At 40.0% G+C, this 16,599-nt stretch overlaps 2 protein-coding genes across 4 annotated transcripts; one reads left to right on the forward strand and one right to left on the reverse strand.

The window, feature by feature from the left end:
- Positions 1-810: 810 nt before the first annotated feature.
- Positions 811-4,209, forward strand: LOC6573588 (poly(U)-specific endoribonuclease homolog). Its single transcript, XM_001999620.4, has 5 exons — positions 811-1,145; positions 1,203-1,362; positions 1,444-1,649; positions 2,551-2,783; positions 2,852-4,209. Exons 1-5 carry the CDS (start codon positions 1,004-1,006, stop codon positions 3,092-3,094), a joined length of 984 nt encoding a protein of 327 aa, XP_001999656.1. The 5' UTR covers positions 811-1,003; the 3' UTR covers positions 3,095-4,209.
- LOC6573587 (serologically defined colon cancer antigen 8 homolog) lies at positions 4,191-14,542 on the reverse strand. Of its 3 annotated transcripts, XM_032730342.2 has the most exons (9): positions 13,632-14,533; positions 11,784-11,994; positions 10,855-11,718; positions 10,265-10,792; positions 10,123-10,207; positions 9,658-9,775; positions 6,075-6,199; positions 4,977-5,861; positions 4,191-4,939 (listed from the first exon to the last, which is right to left on the reverse strand). In XM_032730342.2, the coding sequence occupies exons 1-9, from the start codon at positions 13,865-13,867 to the stop codon at positions 4,353-4,355; spliced, it is 3,639 nt and encodes a 1,212-aa protein (XP_032586233.1). In that variant the 5' UTR covers positions 13,868-14,533; the 3' UTR covers positions 4,191-4,352. The 3 variants fall into 3 exon arrangements, with proteins under 3 accessions (XP_032586233.1, XP_043863213.1, XP_032586234.1); XM_044007278.1 differs by lacking the exon at positions 6,075-6,199 and adding an exon at positions 6,352-6,538 and having other exon boundaries at positions 4,191-5,861; XM_032730343.2 differs by lacking the exons at positions 4,191-4,939; positions 4,977-5,861; positions 6,075-6,199 and adding an exon at positions 9,023-9,143 and having other exon boundaries at positions 13,632-14,542.
- Between the last annotated feature and the right edge of the window lie 2,057 nt (positions 14,543-16,599).

Genomic DNA, 16,599 nt, shown 5'->3' on the forward strand with positions numbered 1-16,599 from the left:
ATATATTAGCATTGCGAATTATTATTCAAACACATTTTATGTAATAATTCTTTATGCGCGTCAAACTATTTCCTTTGGTTTATGGAGCCAATTGTTTATGCCAAAATTGTGGGTCATTAATAAACAGTCGAGACGCAAATATTAATGAAACTTACCTGAAATGGTCAAATACTATAATATAGATTATTCCTATTGATTCTCCAGATTTTCGTTTTATTTAAACAATTCAACTCTTGGGATACACTATTCCAGTCACGCTGCCCATTCCGATGCAGGAATTTTATCTATGTTTATATATATCTAGTATCTATATATGTGTGATTATTTGTGTTTGATCTAAACAAGCGTAAACACTTTATTATATTTTTTAGCTTGAATTCCTATTTGCTATGGTCAGGCCTTTGGCTAGCTGGAATTTCATAGCACATGGTAAACATTCGTGAAAATGAGCTTAAACAATAACTCGATATGGCTGAAATATGCGAATTGAACGACCACTTGTACAGCCAACTTACCACATGTTATTTGTTGTTCATAAATTACCTTTTGTTGAAAAAAAAAAGTAATAATTAAATATTCAACAGAAAAAGAAAACCAAGGCGCAGAAACAAAAGCCGAACGTGGATGAAATGAAAACAAAACACAAAACTGACAGGTGGAAGCTCCCCAGAGAGAAAGAGAGTGAGAGAGCGAGAGGGAGAGACACGCACACATATGCATTAAATAGGCAACGAGAGCTGGATACCAAGAGAGTGAGAGGTGAGAGAGCGAAATAATATGAGTTTGGATATGGAAGCCTGTTTCGTAATCACGCTTCAGTCATATTCAGCGCGAGAGTGAGATCGGTGTGGTGACGGAGCGTAACGCGTTCTCTCAGTGAACGCTTCTGACAGTTGATGCTGGCTCGTTGGGATAGCAAGATAAAAGCGAATCTGTGAAGAGCACTTCCAAACAGAAAAGAAAATAACAAGAAAATAAAATTGGAAACTAAACAAATGTTACAATGGACACGCAACAACAACAGCAACAGAGCCAAACGAGCAACAACAACATCAACTGGGACAGTGACAATTGCCAGAAAATTAAAAGATTCGTGATCATCGGACTGCTGATCACCATTGGCATACTGAGCTGGCATTTCTATGGTGCGTAATATATACACACATTTATTACGACCCATAAACATTTCCGTATATTTACAGAGTATTTCCACAGCAAACCACTGCCCACGGCACCAGATGATGTGCTGGTCTTGTCGCAGACGCTATTTAAAGAAGAAGCTGCGGAAAATCCATATCTCTACAAAGTGAATCTGCAGGGCAAAACGAAGTCCGGCGCACATGACGATCGAGCGCCAGGACCGTGAGTATGGGAGCAGTAACAGCTCATGAATCTGTTAAGCTGGTCTATGTTAGGCTATTACATTATGTTAATCCATTTCAGACTGTTTGAGCTGCACAACGATCTGCTGGCCAGAGATAGCAATTCGACGACGGCTCTGCTGCAGCGGCTCTTCAACAACTATGAGCTGGACGTCGCCGTGCCGGATGTAATCACGGCGGAGCATGAGCAAGAGCAGCTGGACTTTCTGCGTGCCGTAATGAACACACGCGTCATGAAACTCTCAATGCGTTTCTTAGCCAAAAAAGGTAAGCTACCAAAAATTACTCACCCAATTAATGTAAATGCATTCCGAATTCATTGCAAAGCAAGCTGTTATTCATAGGAGTAATCAGATTACTACGTCAATCAGCGTGGCTTTTGTTACCAGCTTAAAGTAGGGCTGGGCATATATGTTTATATTCTCAGTTAGCAACGAGCAAGTACAGTGCTTTAAGTACTTCTGAGCATCCACAGTTTTCTAAACATTTGATATGTAGAGAGATAAGATAGTAGAGCTACAATTAAATTTGTTTATTTCTTGAATATGTATATATAATGTTTATATATATAAATGTATATTTTTATATTATTTATTTATTTTACTGTGCTATATATAAATAGATTTACATGCAAGACTCACGCGATTTCGCCCTGCCCAATTGTTTACTCAAAGCTTAGTTAGTTAGTTTAACTATCTGCCGCCGTAGCAAAAAATTAAATTTCCCTTGAATGTCGTGAATTCCATCCATTCGACACAAACTCAAATATGCACACTATGACAAATTAGAACAAACAAACATGTTTTTTTAATATTATATAAATAATATACATACATTCAATTTCTGTTCTATCGAATCAATTTCGAGAAACTCAAACTAATATAATTTTATTCTTACAATTATTATATCGTTACGATAAATTATTATATAAATATATTTATTAAAATACTAAGAATAATAATGATATTAATAGCAATAATAATAATAGTAATATAATTCAAAAATCGTTCAAATTTTTCCACACTTAAATAATATTACTATTATTAATTATTTATTTTCTGTACATAATATAACCACATTTTATCAATAACATATTTTTATAAACATGTTTAATACATACATACATACATACATATATCTTAATCACAATTTTCGTGTATATTTAAAGGCCTCGTCGGCAGTGACTACGAAGAACAGCTTAAGCTCCTCCATGAGCTCTGGTTCACCCCGTATTCCCGGGGTAAAGGCATTTTGGGCAGCTCCAGCTTCGAGCACGTCTTCATGGCGGAGCTTCGGGATCAGAATGTGCTAGGCATGCACAATTGGCTGTACTTTGCCGAGCAGGAGCAGCAGGGTCACGTGGACTACAAGGGCTGGTTGGATCGCGAGGAGACGGGACGAGTGCGTTCAACAATTCTATTCTATTTGATATTAGTTCCATTCATTTATAAAATTCGTTTTGCTTATAGCCCAATCAATTCGCATTGGCCGTGCGCATGAGCTTCTTTGGCATCAATAAGTCGTACATAAGCTTCTTGGTCGGCACTTCGCCAGAGCTGGAGCTGAGTCTATATACAGTGTGCTTCCTAGCAACGCCCAAGAATGAGCCTTGCGAAATCCAGCTGGACAAGGCCAAGCTCTCAATCGTATCACATGTCTGGGATTGGAAGGGCAAGAAACTGATAGCGTCTGCCTATGTGCAATTTGACTAAAGGCCACAATATGAATCTCAAGCAACAGGAACTATATATTATATTCATTTATATATATATCAAAGTTTAGCAGAATTTTAGAATCGTTAGCTGAATGTAATTATGTTAAATAGGCTTTTAGATATTCCGACAGCTAAATTTCTATTTGAAAAAAGTTCTTTCCTTATAATGGAAGAACTCATTTTGATTAGGAAAAGTAATTTCAAAATCTGTGTACAGAAAATAAATTATTATCAAATTTTCAACATTTCCTTAGTAACGTTTCCCATTCAGCATTCAGAAAAAGTACTTCAGACCGGATATAAATTTGGCAGTTAAAATTATTTTTGTAAGACAAATCATGCCCATAGTTCAAGTAAAATCCTTTGAGTTTTGAACTTCAGTGTGTGAGGCCAAAGTATTTTTAGAGTATTTCAACATGGGTTCTTTTTTTAATGGATGATTCTGTTTATCTGTTTAGAGTATTAAATTTTCAACAACATTTCTTAAGCAAAATTTTCTATTCAGTATTCCGCCCAAGTATTTGAAACAGAATACTAAACTATTTCCCATGTTCAAGTAGTAGTTCAAGTGAAATCCTGTCAGTTTGTGAACTTTAAGTACTTCTTGGGCTGTTATGAGCTCGGAATTAGCGAGTTGCTGATGCCTTAAGTGCGTGCCAACGCCAATTTCCTGGGCCTGTCACTCAGTCGCACAGGCTGGCATTTGAGTTCTTTTGACAGGTTTGCATGATATTAGCGCCCTCGCAATTCTATCATTCAGTTGTTTATTATTAATTTCAACATTTTCTTGACTTGCATGGAGAACGAATGACCTCCAATACAAAATTGACACTTGACATTGAGGGCAGCTATAGGACCTATCACAATCAAACAAAAGCCATTAGCAATTTAGTTCATAATTATTTGTTAAGAATTATTGAGAACCCGCAAATATAGCGATATATTAATTTGAGCCTAAATCATTTGTATTGTATATTATAAATTTGATATGTCTTTTCGTATGTCCAATTTCTGTTTGTCAAAATGTTTTGATACGTATTTAACTAAACCGAATCTCAGGATTGTTGCTTAAAATTAAATAAAACTCACTGTCGTCAAGTTGATGGAATTAAATTTATATTGCATTTAGAAATTGTTGTAATTACAAAATGTTAATATCAAATATGGATTATTTGTTAAAGCCCATCCGAAACATATGAGTGGAATAGTATTGGAAGTCTCCCTAGCGGAGTGAACTGGAAAACTTGTGCTTACAACTACTGCGATGCACGATAGTCACGATCATGGTCACGCTCAATGATCACCGTCTCGTTGGCGATGTCCAGTGGATGGCGCTCCAGCTGCTCCTCCAGCTCAATAGTTATGGTCTCGTTGACGTCCTGGACGCGCTGCACCATAGCCGGTGCACTCGCTCGTCGCACCGTGACAATGGTGGTGTGAGCCGGCGAGAGGCTGGCATCGGAGTCGACGAGCGGCAGGATATATGTTTCACTCAGGTCGGCACAGGAGTCGCCGTCGTCGTCGAGGTTGGAGGCGTCGCTGGAGCGCATCAGACTGGGACTGCTAATGCCGAACTCCAACAGCAGCGGATCGATTGGCGTGAGGTCGTTCGCCTCGGGACTCCAGCTACTTCTTGCCGGCGGCTGGCGCGGCAGACTGTTGTGGCAGAGCGGATTTGCTGCTGCTGCCGCTGCCGAGGACTCCAGCTGCAGCTGCTGGCCCCACAGCTCCGCTGCCCGGGCGCGATTGTTGTCGGCTCGCAGCTGGGGCGACAGCAGCGGCTGCTGTTGCTGCTGCTGCTGGAGGGGATGCGACTGTCGGCGTCGCCGTCGACGGTGGCGATCGGGCGTAGTCCGCCGCAGCGCCGGCTCCTGCCGCTGACTGATACTGCGGCTGGTTGGCTGCGGCTGTGTCTGGCGAGGCATCATACTGATAGCCAGACTGGCCATAGTCAGCGGCGCTGTAGTCGTAGCCAGCGTTGCCATCGTACCCATACTGCTGCGCGTCGTATGGCTGCTGGGAGTAGCCGCTGGTATCGTACCCGCTGGCATCGTACTGCTGCTGATCGTAGGCGCTGTAGTCTGTGTTGTAGGCGGCCAGGTTGGCGCTGCCGGCATTGCTGACGCTCGTATCCCCAAGCTGAGACTGTGGCTGTTGTTGCTGTTGCTGTTGCTGTTGCTGCTGCTGTGATTGCTGTTGCTCCGGCTCGCCATTGCTGTAGCGTCGATTGAGCTGTGCTTGCTGCTCCAGTTGCTCGCGTTCTCTTTCCCGCTTTTCGCGCTGCTCTCGCAATTGTTGCAACTCCCGATCTCGCTCCTCCCGTTCGCGTTCTCGCTGCCGTTCGCGCTGTTGCTCCAACTCCTGCTGTTGCTGTTGTTGCTGCTGTTGCTGCTTTTCGCCCATGCCAAGGTTGTCCTTGAGATTTTCGTCATCGTTATCGTTGAGTCCATAACTGCGGCTGCTCTCGGGCAGGAGGCTGCCACTGGCGCTGCCGTTGCTGATGCTGCTCTTGCGCGCTGCTGCAGATGGGCCAGCAGCTGTGTTGCTGTTGCCGTTGGCATTGCCGTTGCTGTTGCTGTTGCCGTTGCCGCTGATGTTGCTGGCAGCGCTGCTGTTGCCGGCAACTGTTGCCGCTCCAGCGGCATCGTAGCTGTAGGAGTTGCTCGGCTTGCTGTAGTCGTCGTCAGCGTTGTTGTGCAGTTGTGAGGTGCTTTGTATGGGTTCAATTGTAGTGCCATATGTGGACGGCTGGTAGTCGTATGCGGCTATAGTTACAGAAATTTAGATTAGTGTTGCTGGCCAATTGAATGCAAGGATCTAGTGTAGTATGATCTATGTATGTGTGTGTGTGTGTGTAGATGATTAAGAAATTGTTGCTGCATGCCACATCCTCTCTGGACCAGTCCATGGCGAAGTAAATTAGTCAGTGTATGAACGAGGCTTGTGTGTTGTTTTCTCTTATTTCTTTTAAGATTTACCTTTGCCTGCGCCTAAGCTAGTATAATCATGCGGTGTGGTATCTAATTTACTCATATGCTCTTCATTGCTCAACATGCGATTAGACAAATATTCTAGATTCGATTGTAAAGCAGATATTTCCTCTCTAAGGACAGCAGAGAGAGACAGACAAAGATAAAGAGAAAGAGACAGAGAGAGAGAGAGAGAGAGAGAGAGTGTAGGGGAGATAAAGAAAGGGGAAGAGAAAGAGAAAGAGAACATTTGTTAGTCAAATACAAATTCTTTATTGCCAATTACCTGGGAGGTGTCAATTTGGTGCATTTTTGATAAACAACTGCGTTCATCATTGGGTGTTGACTCTTCGGAGCTAAGCTCGTTAGCACTATTGCCATTGTGAACTAATTGCGACTTGTATTTACACCAGATTTGCCGTAGACGTGCCATTAACTGTTCGTTTGTAGCACGTAGCTGTTGCTTGTCTTGACTGAGAAGATTGAGACGAAATATTTGCAAATTGATATTAAAATGTGCGAAAAACAAATCTGATGCAAAAATAAAGTACAATAAAATAAAATAGAAATAGGAATAGAAGTAGAAATATAAATAGAAATAAATTAAATAATATAATAAATAACAGTTTTGTTAAATAACATAATTCTATTTTACAAATAATTGTTTATGCATCGAGTCTTTCAAATATTTTTAAATTTATATTATTCAAATACTGATATATCTGAAAGGATTATTATTATTTTTATTTATAACTATTATTATTATTACTATTTGATACTGTTCGATTTGATATTAGACAAAAATATGAGCTATGATGGAGCAAATTGGAAAGTAAGAAAGCATAAAATATTGTATCCAAAGAGTAATTTGCTATTATAAAGATAATATACTAGTTCATTTCATAATACATTGCCCAATGATTTTATAAAGTTTTCAAATCTTAGGCTATCCCATTCTAACAGAAAAATAGTATTATTCTTTCCTTCATTTCCTTAAAGATACATTTCCTAAAATGTATTAAATATAATTATTTACATTGAATTTTAATTGTAATTTTTGAATTGCAAGGATTTTTTGCGGTGCTAGCAAATTATTGACGATATTAATTAAGATTACCTAAAAGATAATTTTGACGAAAATTTCATTTCAAAATGTGACAGTCAGTCTATTGCAATTTCAGATTCAAATTCAGCATGTCAAAAACTTTTAACGAATATTTAAAATATGTTTCCTGATTAGCAAGACAGCAAGGTCTAAGGAAACGGACAATTTTTATATAAATTATTATTTTATATAAATTATTATCCATCTAGATATTTTAAAGGATTCATAAAGTAAGTCAGGAAAATAAATAAAATATTACGAATCCTCAAAGCAAATACATAAACCTTAGCTATAAGAAAAAACAAATTTTTTTTCTAGAAATAATCAATTTCTTGTATAAGAAAAAATTTTTAAATCAAAGAAAACCTAATCCATTACAAATAAAAAATTGTTTAAATCAAAGAAAACCCATATAATGCATTATGTAATTAGCTGCTAACTGTAATAACAGATTGGATCTTTAAAAAATGTTATAAATGGGTAACATTTTATATAAGAGACAAATATTGATAGTTTGTTTTAGATATTCAAAAAATTTTAAAATAGTTGTAAAAGTAATGGAAAATGTTTCATAACGAATATAGAATACACTAAAAATGGTTTGGCTATACTTCTATGTTTCTATGTTGACAGCTAATTGGTGATGTGTTTTCGGAATGAAATGGTATTGGTGTGGTTTTTTTGTTGGGTATATTAACATTATCAAAGTTTGGTGGCCTGCTCCTGGTCGTCGTCCTCGACGTCATCATCGATGACATCCTCGAATTGGGCTAGTTGTTCATCGATTTTGGCCAACTCTGGCGAGGATTCCTTGACGAAAGTCTCGTTTAGGGCTTGCGCCACTTCGTCCAGCTCTTGGACAAATGTTTCATTGAGTGCATTGACTTTTGGCTGTGACTGTTTCGACTGCTTCGTCTGCTTGGGCACCAGGCGCACGTTGACATCAACTTTGACGGGTGGGCGTGGCTTCTTGTGGCAGCCATCGCGCTGCAACAGTTGCTCAAAATAAAGCTTTGGCTTGATGCTGGCATTGATCGCATTGCTGTTGCGGCCTTTGCATGTTGCTGTTGCTGCTGCTGGTGTTGCAGTTGCCGTTGCAGTTGCTGTTGTCTCAGTGTCCACCGTCAAATGCGAGCTTTGACATGGGGCCTGACAGCTACTGGCACTGCTGATGGTCTGATTCAAAACCAGATGCTGTTGCAGCCAAGGCAACAGCTCCGTTTTGCATGGATGACAGCAGCTGGCCGACTGCTGGACAGCTGCAGGTGTGCTTGTTGCTGATGTTGCTGGTGCTGTGCAATATTGTTGCTGTGGCTGATGTGGTTGGTGGTGTGTGTCTAGGGTGAATTCATGAGCGTGACAATGCATGCTCTTGCTGTGTGTGGTTTGTGTACGCGCTGTAGCTCCTCGATTGCGACTGTTGTTGTTGGCATTGCTGTTGCTGTTGCTACTGCTGTTGCTGCAACATGTAGCGCTAATATCGCTGCTGTTGCGCCTGCGCATTGTTGACTTCGTATAAACATGTTCATGCTCGTGCTTGTGTCGCATAAAACTGGGGCAAAAACACTTTGGCTTGGCGCCCATTGTTGTTGTTGTTGCAGCTGCCGCTGTTGCTGCTGTTGTTGTTGTTGTCTCTGTTTTACTGTTTCTGTGGATGTTGTGCATTCTGTTGTGCGCATTGTAGCTGGTGAATTTTGGCAACGGCGGCATCTTGGCCAGCTCGTTGGCCAAACGCTTATTGCTTTCGATTATATTCCTTAGTATCTCGTCACCATTGTCGGCATCGCCAGCAACATTGTCAACAGCAGCAACATGCGCGTCCATGGGCTTGGTTTCATCTACAATTTCCACATCAGGCGGCAAAGTGAACACGCTTTCGCCTGCGCTTGTTGTTGCTGCAGCTGTTGTTGTTGTTATTGGCATCGAAGGTGCGTTTATTGCAGTTGTTGTTGCTGTTGTTGCGGTGATTGCTGCTTCTGCAGTTGTTGTTGTTGTTGTTGGCATCGCATAATCTAAGTTTAACAAATGTCAGAGCGACGCAGGCAGGCAGCACAAAAGAGGTTTGAAGAAGTTAATCCAGTGTCAAGCTCTGGGTAGTTGTTGTTGTTGTTGTTGTGTGTTGTGTTGTGGTTAACGAATCTCAAAACAAAATTAATTGCACTAGGTGTGGCAAAATGAATATTTTTTTGACTATTTGTTATTTGTTTTTTTTTTTTTTTTTTTTTTTTTTTTTTTGCTTGGGGCTGGCCATGAATTTCATATTGCGCTGTGTTCAATTTTCATAGAGTAAAGATCGATTATACATAGGTGATAATGCTACGGTTGATGAGATCTGTAAAATTGTCATTGCTCATTGCTCTAAGACGAGCTAAACGATTCGGTTTACAACTACTAATGGGTATTTCATATAGGTGGACAAAAATATTGCAGTCAGTGCCTGAGAGTTGCCGTCAAAATAGTTAGCTTTAAAATGCATTTAATAATTACTTGTGCTTATAGGTCGTATCCTCTAATTTGCCGGTTAAGGTCTTACACTCGGCCGTCAATTTATCCATGAGTTGCTTCTGAGACGTTATCATTGCTTCGAGCTCATTTACCGTTTCCGCTACAAAGAGTAGACAGACAGACAGATTGTTGTGGGTTATTAGTGAATGAAGTGCGAGTATATTATTGAGTATCATTATGGGTAAGGCAAACTCATGGATAAACTATTGACGTTAAATACAGTAAATAGTATATATAAATATATATTTTTGGTAATTCGAATTAGAGACAAGTAGAGAATGAAAATGTTCACCGCACACAATATGAAAATCAATAGCTCAACCAGAGTTTAGAGAATGTGTTCAATTAGCAAGAGTCGGTGCTTGAGAAAGGTTTAATTAAATCAGAAATCATCTAATTGTGTGGAGAAATCGTACTTGACTAGCAATATGAAACGTGTGCACATACCATGCTTTTCCTGCATCTCTGAGATGCGTTTGTCCAAATCCTTTTTGGTTGGACGTATTTCGTTCTTTAGCTCCCCGTAAGCCAGCTGCAAAAAATCATTTTCAATTTGGAGCCATCGAAGTTGGATTAGACTGTCAATTACCTCCTTCTCCAAGTTGGCAATCTCATCGTTGAGGCGCAACACTTCGCGCTTCGAGTGCAACAGATCGGCGTCGCCACGATCCAGACGCTGGCGCAGCGAGTTGATCTCCGCCGTGAGACGAGCTGCCTCCGTCTTGGACTCCCGGGCTGCACGATCCAGCTGCAGGCGCAGCGAGGTAATCTCCTGCTCCAGCGACTGCTTCTCGGCATTGGCCTGGGCCATGTCGGCCAGGAAAGTTGTGCGATTGGCGCGCAGCTCCATCTTGAGCTCCTCGATCTGGGAATTGCGGCTGGCCACATCGCGCTTGAGATCGGACTCGTAGCGCTTCTGGCGCTCCAGCTCCAGCTGCAGCTTAGCCACCTGCTCCCACTGGCTGCTCAGATCGCCGCCCAGCTGATCCACCTGGCTGTTGTAGCGCCGCTCCGCACTGGCCCGCTCATCAGCCAAGCGGCGCGCCATCTCATGTTGGAGCTCCCGGACGCGCTCGTGCTGCCTGTCCAGCTCATCTCGCAGGTGGCGCACCTCCAGCTGAAAACGAGAAATGGAACTGAGGACATATAATAGGCTATATATCATAGCTCTTCACTCACCTCCGCCTGGGATCGCTCCATTTGCACCAAATCCGTGATGTAGCGCTTGGAGCTGGCATTGTTGTGCTGCTGCTGTGACTTGGCCTCGTCCAGCATGCGTTGCAGCTGGCGCACCGACTCCTCCAGGGCGGTCTTGTCCTGCTGCAGCAGCTCCAGCTGCTTGCGATGCGTCTCGCAGTTGACGCTGCCCAACGTGGCGACAGCGCTGAGCGGATCCGTGTGGGCCAGCTTGCGCTTGAGCTCCTCGTTCTCGGTCTTCACGCGCTTCAGATCGATGTTGGCCTGCATCAGCTCTGCCTCCAGCTCGCTGATGCGTGCCTCGTAGACAATGTTGGGCGCACTGGCGTAGCGTGGCGATTGCGGCGACTTCAAGTTGCTCTTGCGCGGCGTGGTTGGAGTCTTGCGGCCCGCATAGAGCAAGTGCTCGTCGCTGTCCGAGGAGGGGCTCGTGGTGGTCTGCGGCAGTTGAGCCGAGGGCTTGGAGGTGCCGCTGCCAAGCGCTGCCAGCTCAGTGCGCGCATTCTCCGTCAGGTGCTCGTTCTCGTTGATGACATCCTTCACCTTGCCCAGCAAATTGGTCAGCTCGCTGCGACAGTACTTGGACTCCTTTTCGAGCTGCTCGATGTAATCCTCTTGCTTCTCAATGAAGTTGAAGATCTCGACCGGGGCCTGAACGCTGTCCGTGGGCAGCGGCGGCGCAGTTATGGTGGTCGGATAGAGAGCTGGAGGCGTGGCTAAGTTCTCCTTGGACGCCGAGAGGTAGCCCGAGGTGTAGCTCTTCTTCGGCCGGTAGGTGCTGATGCGTGACTTCTGGCTGGGCGACAAGTACTTGGAAATGTCAGAGAAGACGGGTCGTTCGATGACCTGAACCAACATTGGAGTTATGAACAAATGGAATAAATAATTTAAATAAATCTAATTAGACCTACCGACAAATTGTCCGAGAAATTATCGCCTGAGTCCTCGTTGAAGTTGCGTAAATAGGCCGAGGAGCTGCCCAACCCTTTGGGCGTGGCCGTATAGGAGTTGTCAGCCAGCATTACCTTCAGGCGGCCCACGGCCTCGTTATACGCATAGTTTGTGTAGTCCATGGTCTTGCTCTTCTTGCTAATGCCCCTCGAGGACTTCATCGAGAAATTTCTAAAGTTGCGAACAGAAAAAAACACAACACTATTGTACTCTACATCTATGAGAAATCACATCCTAAACAGTTCTTTGAAAGCAGTTTGTAAAAAATGTATCCCTAGGAGAGCGCATGGTGCGCGAGCTGGACAAGAACTGAGGCTGGCCCCGTGCATTGGGGGTGACAAATGCACTGCTTGTGCCATGGACTGTCGCTTGGTTGCCGGGACAACAAGTTGGCCAAAATACAAATGTGTTTAGGCCTATTCTAACCCTCTGTACGCACACACAAGGATATTTTTGACCATGTGTGCACACGACACGGTTCAGTGGACCCGCCTTTTTTCCTTTTTTTCTCTATACTGGGTATTTCATGTTGAGTTCATGTTCATATTATGATTAGTCTAAATTTGAAAAATTTATAATGCATATATATTATATATAGTAAATATAGTATATGTAAATATGTATTTACTATTAAAACTAAAAAGCTAAAATAAAATGAGAACTTTAGAACTAATTCACTTATATGAAATATATATTTTATTTATATATTTTTTTATACCCCCCTTCGAATTCAAAACGAACTTTTATAGTTACATATTATATTTGCATATATATCGTATTTCCATAAATTTATAATGCATCTATATATATTTTATATCTGCAAGGGTATGTAATATTCAATACATTTAAGGTGCTGCCCCTTTTTTCGATGTAGAACGTAACGAGGGTTGCTAAATCTACTCTGTGACATGATAATAAATATGTAAATATTTCTTTTGTATTCCAATTTACACAATTTAATATTTATTTAATTGAAGCATTTATTAAAAAAGACCTTAAGTTATATTAAAAATTGTTTTCGATTTGAAAAAATTCGGTCTAAATTAAGGGCATATAGTGGAAAAGGTATAAAAAATATCTTAGCTTAAATATTTGGATAAATAACAAAAATATATATTTTTATTTTATTTTTTATTTTACATATATACTTTTTGAAACAAAAACAAATAAATAAAATTTAAAAAAAAAATGAAATAAATAAAAATAAATAGATAAATGCCTAAAAGAAAAGAAGTAATTCATAAGGAAACATTTATTAACGAAACTCACATAAATTGAAAATATTTTAAAATAAATATATTTTACTTCATTTAATGTGAGTAAATGCCAGTAAATATATTTTTCTTTATTATTAGTTATTTTAATACATTTATTTTATACATATATATATTTTTTAATTTGATTTAAAAATTTTTGGTATTATTATTTATTAATCCATGCTATACCAATTTTGTATATTTAGAGCACAATTGGTAAAGTTAAAGAATGTTAAACACAACACTTCTGTATGCAGTAAATTGATTAAAAATAAAGTGTCCCATATAAAATTAAAATAAATAAATATTATATATGTTTCAGCTCTTCGGGTAGCGAAATTATATACTAAAATTTTCAAAATATGTAATAAAAACAATTATAACAATTTATTCTGTTGCATACTTTTAGCGCTTTTGAAATTTACTTTTTGCTCTGATTATTCGAATTTGCATATATATTTTATATATTTACTATATTTAGATTTTAAATACTAATAATTAATAACTGAATGTTCTTATTTTATAGTAGTTGAGTTAAAACTGTGCACATACCTCGATCGCCTTTTAACTCGTCCGCCCGCGCTGCTCAAGCTGCAGATGCTCTCCCTGTCGGAATATCCGGATGCGCGGTTCGGCGTCAAATTCCGCAAGTTCTCGTTGGTCAACAGAGATGCGAAGCTATTCGGATGACTGTTGCCGACAGTGTGCGGTTGGGATTGCGAATGACCGCGAGTACTTTTCGAGTTGTACAAAGGAGCGCCGTACTTGAGGAAGTTTTCCGTTTTCATTTTACACAAAGCGAGGCGAGGCCAACATAGGGGGCACAACGGAGCTGAGCACAATGGAAACTAGGTCTTGGGGGGTCGAGTCTTAAAACTTTGTTACGATTTGTTCGGCACTTGTACGGGCATGCAGGGATGCAGGTGGGGAAATCACTTGTGGTATGCACTTCCTTCCGCTTGGCAGTTATGCTTTAATTGTTTCTTTTCTTTGAGCTGGCGTTAGGATGCGGCTACGGCGAGAGGCCCGGAGACGGTCGCGGATGCGGTTACGGCGGGGCACGAACGGATGACAGGACGACAGAACTTTGAAACGTGTTGAAGTTAAACTGAAACGCTCGCGCTCACATGTCAAAGCTTTTATAGACTCGCTATTACAACACAATTCCTCGTCGACTTGGCAGGGCAGGGCAGCCCTTCGGCTAGTTGCCCGGGTTGCGTATATGTGTATAGTTTAGTGTGCTTTTAATGTGTTCGGTGCCATGGCGTGCCCAGCCAGAAATTCCACAGCATTATGTTAACAATTGTGCGAATGCACAAACTGTCTCCAGAGGCGTTCGCCCAAGGAGGACTCCAATCCGCAGGGCAAACAATCTGTGCGGCAGACGCCGCTGCTCGGCAATTTGGCTGTGCGTCTGTTTGATCGATAGCTGAAATGGTCGACGTTTGTCGCCGCCGATGTATTGACGGCACGCTCACACATCTGTGCCAATATTTGGCTCTATCTGCTGTCTCTCTCCAGTCTCCCTCCACCAGCCCTCGAGCCACGTCCCGGTTGTTCAACTCGAGCGAAACGGGGCCAAAACACATTTTTGGAGCCCACCAAAATAAAGAGCAGTGCATATTTTTAGGGTTTGCTGCAAGTGGTTTATAAATACTACCTTCGAGTTGCCATTGACAGTTAGACTTGCCGCTGACTGCTTTATATTGTATAATCAAAATATTGACAAGCTGCCAAGCAATCCGTTGCTAAACGATCACAAATTGGTGCCTTCAACCTGATTCCGGTTGACGTTTCCGGTCATGTGGTACTTGTGCTCTTGCTGAAGATTGAGAACGAAATCGAAGCCAGCTGAAATGGTGGAAGAATTCAAGAGGCACAGCTGAATGAGAATTAATTTTAGCTTAATTTTAATTCGAAAAATATTTGTATATATATTTTGCTAAATTATTAAATGAAATATGTATATTTATGGTTATTGCTTGGCCAAGTTTCTTTAATATTGATTTTCTTTTATTATGGGTGAGCACGGGACGAACGAAATAAAGTAATTATTAAGGAGTCAACCTAAATACCATTTTGCATAGTTCCAAATATTATTAAAGGGAGAGTTCGTTTAAGTTAAAGCAACGATTTTTAATTCATTTTTTGAAATGGAAATATAAATATAAGATTTATGTAAAAAGTAATGAATACAAAAATAACAAAAAATAAAATAAATAAATGAAAAATTTAAAATATAAATTATTAAAGATAAAAAAAAACTTTGAAATATGTATGCAAAATAAATAATTATTAATAATAGTACAATTTTATTTTATTCTTTAAAAAATGCATATAAGCTGCTTTTGAAATATTAAAAAAGTAGAAGATTCAATATTTTTTGTAGATATTTATTATTTTCATATAAAAACTATTTTTTATTATTTATGAAAATATATCAAGATTTACCAGTTAAATTTAATATTTTAAGAGTTCTACTTTTTATTGTCATAGACAGACGAACATTGCATAAAACCAATATATACATTACATTACAAAAAAAATTACTTTACCATATTATTAAAATACTTTATTTTACTATATTATTATAATAAATATAATATATGTATTTAAAAAAAAAGAGCTTTAATACTCTAATATATGAGAATATTGTTTAATATTTAAAAATAAAACTTATTTGTTTATTTATTTATAATTTTCGAGAAGAAAACTATTATTATATTACATTAATTATAATACTAAAATAAACATATGTATTTAATACTTTAAATTTAAATATATGTATATTTCAAAACAAAGCTTTAAAATTTATGATTTTTAAATATTGTTTAGTATTATAAAAAGTTCAACTCATTATTTATTTATAATATATATAAATATTTACAACTACATATCAAATTTTTTCTTTTATTAAAATTTGTTAATTAATTGCTACTTTTATTTGTTGTAAAACAAGAAGATCGTGTGATTGTGATGCAAAGTCGAAGGAATGGTTCGGTTTGCACTAATTTGTGGCGCGGTTTGCACAATAACCACAGGGGCACAGGCACATGTGGAAGCGCCTGGGCTGCCAACAATTGATCTAGAGATCGGAACAGTAACTTATGGGCAAATCACAGACATTTAATAGCTCAAATAACTCAGGCCGAGCGGCTGCTACCAGGAGGGCGACCGGGCCGCGAACGAACAGCGGCTCAGCCTCCGACTTCGACTCCAACTCCGAGTCCAACTCCAACTCAGAGTCGAGTCCAACTGTGCCGAGCCCAGGGAACGCGCGCGCAATCAATCAATGCAATCTGTGTTATCATGAATAATTTCCTAGAGGGCATATTTGGGGCTGTAATTGTGAGTGAGTGTGGAGTGGAGTAGCCCTTTTGCTGTTGCCCGACTGCGCTCGTATGTTGCGTCATTATCAGCTTCTTGCGATTTAATTACCAAGTCCAGAATGCGGGGTCTAGAAAAAATATTAACCCTCTAAGATAAACGCATAATGCCGTACTCCCGTCTGCGCCCGATC

This window comes from Drosophila mojavensis, unplaced genomic scaffold (genome assembly GCF_018153725.1).
Source record: "Drosophila mojavensis isolate 15081-1352.22 unplaced genomic scaffold, ASM1815372v1 contig_16, whole genome shotgun sequence".
NCBI classification, from domain to species: Eukaryota; Metazoa; Arthropoda; class Insecta; order Diptera; family Drosophilidae; genus Drosophila; species Drosophila mojavensis.